The 13,956-nt window shown below is 47.0% G+C and overlaps 1 protein-coding gene across 1 annotated transcript in view; it reads left to right on the top strand.

Moving 5' to 3' along the window:
• Positions 1-507: 507 nt before the first annotated feature.
• Positions 508-13,956, top strand: part of LOC121547692 (interferon regulatory factor 2-like) — a 23,615-nt gene continuing 10,166 nt past the window's right edge. Inside the window, exons 1-4 of the mRNA XM_041859086.2 lie at positions 508-594; positions 1,014-1,141; positions 1,750-1,849; positions 8,787-8,966. Of these exons, the coding sequence (XP_041715020.1) occupies positions 1,055-1,141; positions 1,750-1,849; positions 8,787-8,966 (367 nt within the window). The 5' untranslated portion in view covers positions 508-594; positions 1,014-1,054. The remainder of the gene's footprint in view (positions 595-1,013; positions 1,142-1,749; positions 1,850-8,786; positions 8,967-13,956) is intronic.

Here is a 13,956-nt window from a genome sequence, read left to right as displayed (position 1 = left end):
CATTCATAGGCTAGGTTGTAGCAACCTCATGATGGGTATAGGGAAAATTTGAGTATCATGTAGTAGCCTAAACCTATCGCTGTTACATTGAACTGGGTGAATGGAATATGAATGAGAGTCATCCAATATGCTGTAATCCTTACCACACAACATTCATGTAAGCTATTCACTGAAATTATATCTCAAGATGATCTTTTTCTCTTCTGAATGCATATGGCGGTACTCAAACTATCTTCATAAGCTTAAGGAAATGCTCAAATAAAACTTTGTTGTCTTGTCTGATGGTCCACATCTTGGCCACTGACCAGTATTTGCACTACTTTCAGACAAATATGTCACGCTGCAAGTCGTTATAAACTAGTTTTGTTGTGTGGGTGTCACATTTCTGTATATTATGTACATGGAGGAGGGGCCTTAAAGGGTGCTGTGTGAAGGAAGAGTTTCCTTGAAATTCATATGCACTTCTCAGGAAACCTGGCTACCTGCCAATGTGGGCACCTTAGGTTTGAGGAAACCAGTCAGTGTGAGCACACAGGAGGTTTGAGGAAACCGGTCAGTCTGAGCACACAGGAGGTTTGAGGATTCCATGCACTGGTAAGTGAAGTTGCTATTATCAAGATTATTCTTAATAGCAGGGCGATAAATGATAATCAAATATGTGATGATAGCTATCACAAAACATAGACACCACTCATTAATCATGATCTGTTTAATGTCTGAAAAGCATTCTAGTTGGACAAAATCAGGCATGCTCTAAATCGAAACAGTGTGGTGATTGCGGAATTGAGTCAGTTGTATAAATAGTTGAGTGGGGATCGTTTAAGAAAAAAAGCTGTTCTGCTGTATTTATTACTATTTGTTATAATCTTTGTGAGATTCGCCTGACAATGTAGGGGCATTTCACACCTCATTTTCTAATCATGAGGACATACAGTCACTAATCAAGCACAGATCTGAATTCTGAATCCCCCTGGACAAGGTACACATCCATTTTGTGTGGTGTACTTTGTCAGGTGTGCACTAAGGCAGACTGCAACCCTAAGATCATTAGAAGATGCAACACGGTCGTCTAAGACTGCGACCCTGGCTTGAGAAGCAGATACAGTCAGGGAAATACCCAGGGGTCACCTGGCTTGATGAGGTAAGATATTGTTTCGCATGTTTTCAATAATTTTACAAGAATATTTTCATAATCCAGATTGTCAGTACTTTTGTTCTTAGATATTTATAGTATGGCTACACTGTACTCAGTATGCATACTGTACTGCATTGTACTCTCTGTATGCATTTAGGTCTAAAGTTTAATGCATAAAAAGCTTTTAAGCCACAAACCTTGATTATGTTAGATATTCTGTAAGACTGCTCCCACCAGAAAATGCTTAAATCCATATCCCACAGATCAGTGGAGGCTGCTGAGGGGAGGACGGCTCATAATAATGGCTGGAACGGCGCAAATGGAATTGCATCAAACACATGGAAACCATGTGTTTGATGTATTTGATACCCTTCCACCTACTCCGCTCCAGCCATTACCACGAGCCTGTCCTCCCCAATTAAGGTGCCACTAACAACCTGTGTACAGATATCATATCTCAAGTGAAACATCATTCTGATCATAGCCAATATAATTTAAGTCAAATCTCTAATGGGGGTATCGCTTCGTTCTTTGGGAATATACCGCTTTTGTCACAGTGCAGATGGGAAAAGGTGAATGGTAAAACATTCTGACTACTCTGCTTTGAACTTTAGACAGCTCAAGTTTTCCAGATTCCTTGGAAGCATGCGGCTCGACAGGGTTGGAATATAGACAAGGACGCCACTTTGTTCCGAAACTGGGCAATGCACACAGGTAAGAAGCAATTCCAGACACCAATAGACAAAGCTCTCTGATTGCACAATGCAATTATGTATACCCAAGTGCCACATGTTCCTAAAGCGAGTTAGAATAGCAGCAGTACATTTATCAGTTTGCGTTGTTCCAGTATTATATATTTTTGCCCGCTACAGACAGCTATATCAGTCCGCTAATACAGGACTAGTAAAGGCCTGTGCACTACTTTTGGTTAACCCTCCCGTTGTCCTAGGGTCAAAATGACCCGCCACTGTGTTGAACCAACTTTATTTAATTTTTATATTTTGGGGATCATTTGTGAGAAGGAGGCAGTGAGACTTTAAAGAAAGTCTCACTGCCTCCTTCTCACAAATGATCCCAAAAATATAAAAATTAAATAAAGTTGGTTCAACACAGTGGCGGGTCATTTTGACCCTAGGACAACGGGAGGGTTAAAACAATTTTTTTAAGATACTTTTTCTTTTTTGTTGTGATTTTTCAGTGGGTGATGCAGCACCCTCAGCACCCCTACTTCCCGCGGCTGTGCATGGTCCTTGTGCATTGAACTTTTTTCTCAACTTCCATGTTCAATTGGCCATTTCACCTGGAGCCTTTCCAAACAGCAGTGTTTCGATGCATTGTTATACAAGCAGAGATTCTTAGGAAGCCCCGATAAGCCACTTGCCTGGAAACACAGATGTCACACAAGCCAAACCACATTTTTGTGACGTATTCAGATCCAGTGTTGGGGATGCTCCTCTGAAAATATAGTTTACCAAGCTACCAATCACGTCATACTGGAAGAAGTTAAGCTACACTAAAGCTACCCTTAAGAAATAAACGTAACTAAAGTTACTTTGAGAAAGTAGTTCACTACATCCAAAGTACTTCGTGAAAAATGATCATATGTAAATCTGAAATGTCATAGACTACAAATTGCAAGAGCAGATTACTTTGGGGTCATATGTTAACAGAATGTTTAATTTAGCCAATTAAACACAAAAGCCTATGTTTTAAGTGAGAATTAGGCGGTCCTGATGCCGACAAATAAATGAAATTCTTGCCTACACATTTTCTTTTCTTTTTTCAGAAAAAAGTATTATGTAGTTCCAGTAGTTGGCTACAACGCTACATGGCAAAAAAAATAGTAATTAACTACTGAATGTAATGAATACTCGGACAGAGTGGTAAGATCCAATCGCAGAATAGCGATGCTTTATTAGAGTACAGACAAGGGAATAGCTTAATCGTGGTCGGGCGGGCTGTGGTCAAAACCGGGCCAGGCATAGACAGGCAGAGGTACCAATGGAGCAGGCTTAGTCATAGTCGAGGGCACAGGCACAGGATCAGAGGACGGTAATCACTGGGGTAGACAAGCAGAGGATTAAGCAATACGGGGAGTCAAACAACAAGGCACAGGTCGGATACACGGGTAATCAAAAACAACAAACTCTCTCTCTCTCGGAACAAAATGCTTAGCAAGTCACAAAGGAACAATACCTCGCGCCGACTGAGCTTCTGAGCACACCTTAAATCCTACACTAATTACTGACAGGTGTGCTCAGAACTCAGGTGAACCAGATCGAGTCTGATGACTCCCCCTCTCAGTAGATCGGGGAAGTGTCAGACTCTGTCTAGACCCTGCCAACCCCCGATCCCTTACAGTATCCCCCTCCCCAGGGCCGGCTCCTGACGGCCTTCTACCTCTACTGAGTGGTCTTCCTCTGGGTCGGGGTCCTGGATGATCTGGGTGCTCAGCGTGGAAAGTGGCCTTGAGAGCGGGATCCAGTATGTCCTTAGCCGGAACCCAGGACCGTTCCTCAGGTCCATATCCCTCCCAGTCCACGAGATATTCGATGCCCCCTCGTCTCCGTCTTGACTCCAGTATCTCGTGGACTGTATAGGTGGTGTCCTGTTCATCCTCCAAAGGTGGTGTAGTAGGTTGTTGAGCGATTGGTGGATACATCGGGCTATAATGGACAGGTTTCAACAGGGAGACGTGGAACGTAGGGGTTTATCCTGTAGTGTCGAGGGAGTAACAGACGGTAGGTGACAGGGTTAATACGTCTCTGAACTTTGAAAGGACCAATGTACCTGGGTTGGAGCTTCTTGCAGCTCCGTCGGAACCGCAGGTCTCGGGGTAGACAGCCACACTCGTTGCCGGGTTGATATGTGGGAGTAGGTCTCTGGCGTCGGTCGGCGTAGGTCTTTTGCTGTTGTGAGGCTTGACTGAGATGTTGATGGGCCGTCTCCCAGACCTGCGCACTCCGGCGGAACCACTCGTCCACCGCCGGTACCATCCCTGATGCGGTATCCCACGGGAACAGGGGGTTGATACCCTAGAACACACTGGAAGGGCGTTAAGCGTAGGGAGGTGTGAATGAGTGAGTTCTGAGCATACTCTACCCAAGGAAGGAATCGACTCCACTCTTGCGGCTGCCGCGAACATTGTTGCCGTAGATATTTCCCAATTTCCTGGTTGAGCCGTTCTGTCTGCCCATTGGCCTGGGGATGATATCCGGAGGTTAAGCTAACCGAGATGCCCAAGCGTTCGCAGAAGGCCTTCCATACCCGGGATACAAACTGGGGTCCCCGGTCGGAAACAATATCCTCCGGGACACCAAACTGCCGGAACACCTGGGTAAACATAGTCTCAGCCATCTGAGTGGCGTTAGGCAAACGGGTCTGGGTACTAACCGGCAGATCTTGGAGAAAGCGATCGATGACCACGAGAATTACAGTATGGCCCTCTGATTCTGGTAGGTCGGTAACAAAGTCCATAGCAATGTGCGACCATGGTCGTTGAGGAGTTGGCAATGGCATCAGCTTACCCTCCGGTAGTGCACGAGGTACCTTGGACTGAGCACATACTGGACAGGATAAGACATAGTCTCTGACGTCATCTGTGAGGGAATCCCACCAGTATTTTTGGCTGATGAGTCGTGTAGTTGGAGTGATTCCGGGATGACCAGATCCCAGCGACGTGTGGCACCATTCCATCAGTTGAGGTCGAAGAGGAGCTGGCACAAACACCTTAGACCCCGGGGTTTCTGGAGGGGCTGGTTCCGCTTGTAAGCTCTCCTGAATCGTGTCATCAATAGCCCACCTCACCGGACCAGCACGGTAACTCATGGGGAGAATAGGTTCTGGCTCCACGGGTCTTTCCGTGCGCTCGAACCGTCGGGGAAGCGCGTCCGCCTTACCATTCTTGGACCCGGGGATATAAGAGACAGTGAATCGGAAACGGTTGAAGAATAAAGACCACCTTGCCTGTCGGGAGTTCAGTCGTTTGGCACTGTGAAGATACTCCAGGTTGCGGTGGTCCGTGAGCACTTGGAACGGATGCTCTGCTCCCTCCAACCAATGTCTCCACTCCTCCAGTGCTAACTTCACGCCAGTAATTCCCGATTACCCACGTCATAGTTCTGCTCGGCAGAATTCAGTTTCCTTGAAAAGAAAGCACAGGATCGTGATTTAGGCGGCTCACCTTGGCGTTGGGATAACACGGCTCCAACTCCAACCTCCGAAGCGTCCACTTCACGATAAACGGTAAGGGTAGGGTCCGGCTGACATAGAATAGGAGCGGTGGTAAAGCGTTGTTTCAACGTCTCAAACGCACGCACTGCCCCCCTCCGTCCAGTTCAGACCGCGACCCTTGTAGCTGGTCATCGCCGACAGGGCGCTGCGGTTGTGCTGAAATTACGCACGAACCGTCTATAGTAATTGGCAAACCCTAAGAACCTCTGGAGCTCCTTCACCGTCTTGGGTTGAGGCCAGTCTTGTACCGCTTGCACCTTGGATTCATCCAGTTTAACCCCGTCGGGAGTGAGTATGGCCCCAAGGAAGGAAATCGTAGTGACATGGAATTCACTCTTTTCTGCCTTCACGAACAGAGAATGTTGTAGGAGCCGATCCAGAACCTGTCGTACATGGGACACATGTTCACTCAGAGAGTTAGAATATATTAGGATGTCATCAATGTACACTATAACAAATCGATCAATCATGTCCCTGAAAATGTCATTCATGAACGCCTGGAATACTGAGGGCGCGTTGGTAAGTCCATAGGGCATGACACAATATTCGTAGTGTCCTCGATGTGTGATGAAGGCGGTCTTCCATTCATCCCCCTCTCTAATACGCACCAGATTGTACGCACTCCTGAGGTCCAGTTTACTGTACATGGAGGCCTGTCCCACCTGTTCAAGGGCTGCTGGAATCAAAGGAAGAGGGTAACGATTTTGATGGTAATATCGTTCAACCTCGATAGTCTATACAAGGACGCAGTCCGCCATCCCTTTTCTTCACAAAGAAAAAACTGGATGCGGCTGGAGACGTCGCGATAGGCGAATGGCCCATTGCTGTAGCGCCTCATCAATATACTGGCTCATCGCTTCTCGTTCCGGCTGTGACAACGGGTAGATTCTTCCACGAGGAGGTGTAGCTCCGGATAGCAGATCAATCCCCGCAGTCCCAGGCCCGATGAGGTGGTAACACGGTAGCCCTCTCCTTGGAGAACAACTGCGCGTAATCCTGGTATTCTGTAGGGACCACAGTAGACACCGCACCCTGCGCATCCTCCACAGTAGACATTTTGCACGGTAAATTGAGGCACTCTGCCCTACATACCTCACTCCAAGCTGTGATATCGCCAGATTTCCAGGAGATGACCGGATCATGGAGGACGAGGCCAGGGGTGGCCGAGAACTAGTGGCTCCCGTGGAAGCGGAGATGACGAAAAAAAGATGTTCTCCTGGTGTATGGAGCCCACTTGTAACTTGATTACCTCTGTACGGTGCGTAATGAACCCAGTGCCCATGGGCTCACCGTCTAGCGCGTTGACTCGCAGGGGAGGTTGAATTGGAATAAGTTGAACTCCCAACTCCTCAGCAAGACCCATATCCAGAAAGCTGGCAACCGCTCCGGAATCAATAAGTCCTTCCAACCTGCGCACTTTCTCTCCGACAGATAAGGTAACTGGCACATACATTTGTTTCGATGTAATGTTCAAAACTTGATTCTCACTCACCCGGTTTGGCAGTTCGAGGCGATATCCTGGTGTATCGGTTAGGTCGTACCGGACATTGACGAACGAAATGACCCGACTGAACACAATACAGGCATAGTCCGTCTTGCCGACGTTGTTGTCTCACCGAACCTTGTAGAGGTGACCATCCCAGTTGCATAGGTTCCTCCTCAGATTCTCTCCTCCGCTCTGTCGATTGCATAGGACCAGTGATCGAGGACTCCCGGACTGTGGATGCCTTGTGTTGCACTATAAGATTATCAATAGAGATGGCTATTTTGATAAACTCATGTAGCGCAGTGATATCTCCTCGACAAGCCAACTCAGTCTGTACGTCTTTGCGCAGCCCTCTTCGGAAAACTGTGAGCAAAGCAGTCTCGCTCCATCCGCTACCGGCTGCTATAGTACGGAACTCTAAAGCGTAGTCGGCTACAGTACCGACGGCCCTGCTGAAGTTCGCATAGTTGGTCTCCACACTACGCCCAGATACTGGTTGGTCGAACACCTCTTGAAACAGTCTCTTGAACTGAACTTCCGCATTCAACTCGGGGACCTCAGCTGCCCAAAGCGCAGTAGCCCAATCCAGTGCTCTTCCCGTTAGCAGAGAAATCATGAAATCCACCCTGCTACGGTCATCGGAAAACATAGCACGATTATACGACATATACAGGGGCGTCTAGAGTAGAAACCCCTGACATTTGCCAGGTTCCCCGTCGTACCTTGTAGGTAGAGAAATCGGAGGTGCATGACGAGGACTGACCGTGCTCGGGTGGTGCCTTCAACCGCACCAGCGTTGAGTAACTGTAGGAGTTCATCCATCCGTTTCTCCTGTATCTCCCATCGCCTCTGTAATTCCGCTGGATCCATGGTAATGGCGAGGTATTCTGTAATGAATACTCAGACAGAGTGGTAAGATCCAATCGCAGAATAGCGATGCTTTATTAGAGTACAGACAAGGGAATAGCAATCGTGGTCGGGCGGGCTGTGGTCAACACCCGGGCCAGGCATAGACAGGCAGAGGTACCAATGGAGCGGGCTTAGTGTAGTCGAGGCACAGGCACAGGATCAGAGGATGGTAATCACTGGGGTAGGCAAGCAGAGGATTAAGCAATACGGGGAGTCAAACAACAAGGCACAGGTCGGATACACGGGTAATCAAAAACAACAAACTCTCTCTCTCTCTCTCTCTCTCTCTCTCTCTCTCTCTCTCTCTCTCTCTCTCTCTCTCTCTCTCTCTCTCTCTCTCTCTCTCTCTCTCTCTCTCTCTCTCTCTCTCTCTCTCTCTCTCTCTCTCTCTCTCTCTCTCTCTCTCTCTCTCTCTCTCTCTCTCTCTCTCTCTCTCTCTCTCTCTCTCTCTCTCTCTCTCTCTCTCTCTCTCCCCAGAAACAAAACACTTAGCAAGTCACAAAGGAACAATACCTCGCGCCCGACTGAGCTTCTGAGCACACCTTAAATCCTACACTAATTACTGACAGGTGTGCTCAGAACTCAGGTGAACCAGATCGAGTCTGATGACTCCCCCTCTCAGTAGATCGGGGAAGTGTCAGACTCTGTCTAGACCCTGCCAACCCCCGATCCCTTACACTGAAAACACTACCTAGATTAGAATTTAGTTCAACTACCACCCAGCTACAGCAAAATGTAGTTAAATTACTAGTTGAACTACATGTAGGTCACTACTCCCCAACACTATGGATCTATGGATGGTCAAATGCAATTTAATTGTTGTGGATATGGATAGTTTTATCAATTGCTACTATTTTCTCTGTACAAAGAAGGGCAACAAATTGACCAATTTGAGCGTGCGTTTTCCAAGTTAGTACTCGGAACCTTTGGGATAAAACACTACTTGCTCGTACTTGCTTGTATGTAAAATGACACAGTTCACAGGTTTGCTTTGATTAACTAATTGTATCCCTTTGTTTCAAGGCAGATACAAACCTGGGATAGACAAGCCTGATCCCAAGACATGGAAAGCCAACTTCCGATGTGCCCTGAACTCTCTAACCGATGTGAAAGAGCTACAGCGCAAGAGCATCAAAAAGGGCAGTAATGCCTCCAGGGTTTACATGATGCTGCCTGTTGTTAAATGTACCAAACGAAGAAGAGGTGAGTAGCTTTAGAAAGCATTCTTTATGTTGTTTACAATGTTGGGGAAGTTACTCTGAAAATATAGTTCACCAAGCTACCAATAACTTCACACTGGAAGAATTTAAGCTACCCTTAAAAAAGTTTACTTAAGTTACTTTGAAAAAGTAGTTCACTACATCCAAACTACTTCGTGAAATATTATCATATGTAAATCTGAAATGTCATAGACTACAAATTGCAAGAACATATAACTTTGGGTCATATGTTAACAGCATGTTTAATTTAGCCTATTTAACACAAAAACAATGTTTTACGTGAGAATTAGGCAGGTCTGATGAAATTCTTGCCTACTTCACCCATATTTTATTTTTGCAACAACAGTAGTGTTTAGTTCCAGTAGTTTGCTACAACGCTACATGGCAGTAAAGTAATTAGCTACTGAAAACACTACCAAGATTAAACTTTAGTTCAGATTCTATTATTGACTTAGCTTTTATCTAGAATCTCCAGTTGAAACTAGCTAGCCAGCTAACTAGCTACTTGCTATTAGCCACCGTTAGCGGTTTTCACCCAGAACATCAGATTTTCTGCCGGAATAACTGAATCACTGGACATTAACACCGGATCGCAACTAGCTAGCCGCAACCGAATGGATGTTGCTGTTGGCTAATCACCACTGCCCCCGAAGCAAGCACCAGTTAGCCTTGAGCTAGCCTCGAGCCAGGCCCATATCCTGGCTATCTACCTCTCTGTCTACCGGACGGGAGTAGCCAGCTAACTAGCTACTTGCTATTAGCCACCGTTAGCGGTTTTTCACCATTGTCCGTGGCCTGCACTACCTACCAGCCAGCTCTAGCCTGGACTATTATCGGCCAGTCTGCACTGTCTGCACAGCGCGTTATCGACCCAGAACATATCGGTTTTTCTGCCGGAATCACTGAACCTTTAACTCCGGATCATCGCAACTAGCTAGCTGCAACCAAATGGATGTTGTTGTTGGCTAATCAGCCTTGAGCTAGCCTCAAGTCAGGCCCATCTCCCGGCTATCTACCTCTCTGTCAACCGGACTGGACCTCCTAGAGTCGACACGGAGCCCCGCCGATCCATCACGACTGGTCTGCCGACGTAATCGTCTGTGGTTTCAACAGGCTTCCCATTGCGACGACCACGAAGATCCATCTGCTAGCCCCGGCCCGCTAGCACACGCAAACAACAGCCTTGCTTCCTGCTAGCCAGTGCTGTAGCACCAATTCGAACTGCTCTCAAACTCACATATTGCTGTTCACTGGACCTTATGATCACTCAGCTGCACAGCTGATGCCTGCTGGACTGTTCCTTTACTCGGTACCCTGTCCTGTTTATCTGTTTAGCCTCAGCCCAAACTTTCATCGCCATTACCAGTTGTTGTCTTAGCTCTCTCGAATAACACCTGTGATTGCTTTATGCCTCTCTCCCATGTCAATATGCCTTGCCGATTGCTGTTCCAGTTAGTTCTTATTATACAATTTCACTGTAAAGCACCAAGTCCCTCTCAAACTGCCTCAAATAGTTCCTTTGTTTCACCCCCCATACACGCGGAGACCAACTCAATCGGTGCCTCCAGTGATGCTATCTCTTTCATTGCTCTCTCTAATTCTCTCGTTCTCTCTTTCTCTCTGAGAACCTGAGCCCTAGGACCATACGTCAGGACTACCGGGCATGATGACACCTTGCTGTCCCCAGTCCGCCTGGCCTTGCTGCTATTCCAGTTTCAACTGTTCTGCCTGCGGCTACGAAACCCCTACCTGTCCCAGACCTGCTGTTTTCAACTCTTTAATGATCGGCTATGAAAAGCCAACTGAGAGACCTGAGCCCTAGGACCATCGTCGGGACTACCGGCCGTGGTGACTCCTTGCTGTCCCCAGTCCGCCTGGCCTTGCTGCTATTCCAGTTTCAACTGTTCTGCCTGCGGTTATGGAACCCCCTACCTGTCCCAGACCTGCTGTTTTCAACTCTTAATGATCGGCATGAAAAGCCAACTGAGATTTATTCCTGATTATTATTTGACCATGCTTGTCACTTATGAACATTTTTGAACATCTTGGCATGGTTCTGTTATAATCTCCACCCGGCACAGCCAGAAGAGGACTGGCCACCCCTCATAGCCTGGTTCCTCTCTAGGTTTCTTCCTAGGCTTTCGCCTTTCTAGGGAGTTTTTCCTAGCCACCGTGCTTCTACACCTGCATTACTAGCTGTTTGGGGTTTTAGGCTGGGTTTCTGTACAGCACTTCGAGATATTAGCTGATGTAAGAAGGGCTATATAAAATAAAATTGATTGATTACCCAATGCTTAGGTTTACCTCCACTGTACTCATATCCTTCCATATCCTTGTCTGTACATAATGCCCTGAATCTCTTCTACAATGCCCGGAAATCTGCCCCCTTTACTCTCTGTACCCAACGCACAAGAAGACCAGTTCTTAAAGCCTTTAGCCGTATCCTTATTCTAGTCCTCCTCTGTTCCTCTGGTGATGTAGAGGTTAACCCAGGCCCTGCATCCCCCAGTATCACTCCTACTCCCCAGGAGCTATCATTTGTTGACTTCTGTAACCGTAAAAGCATTGGCTTTTTGCACGGCTTTTTGCAGAAGCCTCCTCCCTAAGTTTGAGTTATTCACTGCGTTAGCACACTCCGCCAACCCTGATGTTCTAGCAGTGTCTAAATCCTGGCTTAGGAAGGCCACCAAAAATTCAGAAATGTCCATCCCCAACTACAACATTTTCCGTCTAGATAGAACTGCCAAAGGGGGTGGAGTTGCAATCTACTGTAGAGATAGCCTGCAGAGCTCTATCATACTATCCAGGTCTATGCCCAAACAGTTTGAGCTCCTACTTCTAAAAATCCACCTTTCCAGAAATAAGTCTCTCACTGTTGCCGCTTGCTACAGACCCCCCTCAGCCCCCAGCTGTGCCCTGGACACCATATGTGAATTGATTGCCCCCCATCTATTCTCAGAGTTCGTAGTACTTGGTGACCTAAACTGGGATATGCTTAACACCCCGGCCATCCTATAATCCAAACTAGATGCCCTCAATCTCACACAAATTATCAAGGAACCTACCAGGTACAACCCTAAATCCGTAAACATGGGCACCCTTATAGATATCATCCTGACTAACTTACCCTCTAAATGCACCTCTGCTGTCTTCAACCAGGATCTCAGCGATCACTGCCTTATTGCCTGCGTCCGTAACTGGTCCGCGGTCAAAAGACCACCCCTCATCACTGTCAAACGCTCCCTAAAACACTTTAGCGAGCAGGCCTTCCTAATTGACCTGGCCCAGGTATCCTGGATGGATATCGATCTCATTCCGTCAGTAGAGGATGCCTGGATGTTCTTTAAAAGTGCTTTCCTCTCAATCTTAAATAAGCATGCCCCATTCAAAAAATTCAGAACTAAGAACAGATATAGCCCCTGGTTCTCCTCAGACTTGACTGCCCTTGACCAGCACAAACACATCCTGTGGTGTACTGCATTAGCATCGAATAGCCCCCGCGATATGCAACTTTTCAGGGAAGTTAGGAACCAATATACACAAGCAGTTAGGAAAGCAAAGGCTAGCTTTTTCAAAAAGAAATTTGCATCCTGTAGCACTAACTCCAAAAAGTTTTGGGACACTGTAAAGTCCATGGAGAATAAGAGCACCTCCTCCCAGCTGCCCACTGCACTGAGACTAGGAAACACTATCACCACCGATAAATCTACAATAATCGAGAATTTCAACAAGCATTTTGTTACGGCTGGCCATGCTTTCCACCTGGCTACCACTACCCCGGTCACCAGCTCTGCACCCTCCGCTGCAACTTGCACATGCCCCCCCGCTTCTCCTTCACACAAATTCAGACAGCTGATGTTCTGAAAGAGCTGCAAAATCTGGACCCATACAAATCATCTGGGCTAGACAATCTGGACCCTTTCTTTCTAAAATTAGCCGCCGAAATTGTTGCAACCCCTATTACTAGCCTGTTCAACCTCTCTTTCGTAACGTCTGAGATCCCCAGAGATTGGAAAGCTGCCGCGGTCATCCCCCTCTTCAAAGGTGGTGACACTCTAGATCCAAACTGTTACAGACCTATATCCATCCTACCCTGCCTTTCGAAAGTTTTTGAAAGCCAAGTTAACAAACAGATCACCGACCATTTCGAATCACACCGTACCTTCTCTGCTATGCAATCCGGTTTCCGAGCTGGTCATGGGTGCACCTCAGCCACGCTCAAGGTCCTAAACGATATTATAACCACGATCGATAATAGAGAGTACTGTGCAGCCGTCTTCATCGACCTGGCCAAGGCTTTCGACTCTGTCAATCACCGCATTCTTATTGGCAGACTAAATAGCCTTGGTTTCTCAAATGACTGCCTCGCCTGGTTCACCAACTACTTCTCAGATAGAGTTCATTGTGTCAAATCGGAGGGCCTGTTGTCTGGACCTATGGCAGTCTCTATGGGGGTGCCACAGGGTTCAATTCTTGGGCCGACTCTTTTCTCTGTGTATATCAATGATGTCGCTCTTGCTGCTGGTGATTCTCAGATCCACCTCTATGCAGACGACACCATTTTGTATACATCTGGCCCTTCATTGGACACTGTGTTAACAAACCTCCAAATGAGCTTCAATGCCATACAACACTCCTTCCGTAGCCTCCAACTGCTCTTAAACACAAGTAAAACTAAATGCATGCTCTTCAATCGAACGCTACTGCTGGCACCCGCCCACCCGACTAGAATCACTACTCTCGACGGGTCTGACCTAGAGTATGTGGACAACTACAAATACCTAGGTGCCTGGTTAGACTGTAAACTCTCCTTCCAGACTCACATTAAGCACCAAAGTTAAATCCAGAATCGGCTTCCTATTTCGGAACAAAGTCTCCTTCATTCATGCTGCCAAACATGCCCTCGTAAAACTGACTATCCGACTGATCCTTGACTTCGGCGATGTCATTTACAAAATAGTCTCCAACACTCT

Source organism: Coregonus clupeaformis, chromosome 31 (assembly GCF_020615455.1).
Source record: "Coregonus clupeaformis isolate EN_2021a chromosome 31, ASM2061545v1, whole genome shotgun sequence".
In the NCBI taxonomy this organism is placed as follows: domain Eukaryota; kingdom Metazoa; phylum Chordata; class Actinopteri; order Salmoniformes; family Salmonidae; genus Coregonus; species Coregonus clupeaformis.
Note: the sequence above shows the minus strand (reverse complement) of the source record. Positions and strands in the feature narration are given on the sequence as shown.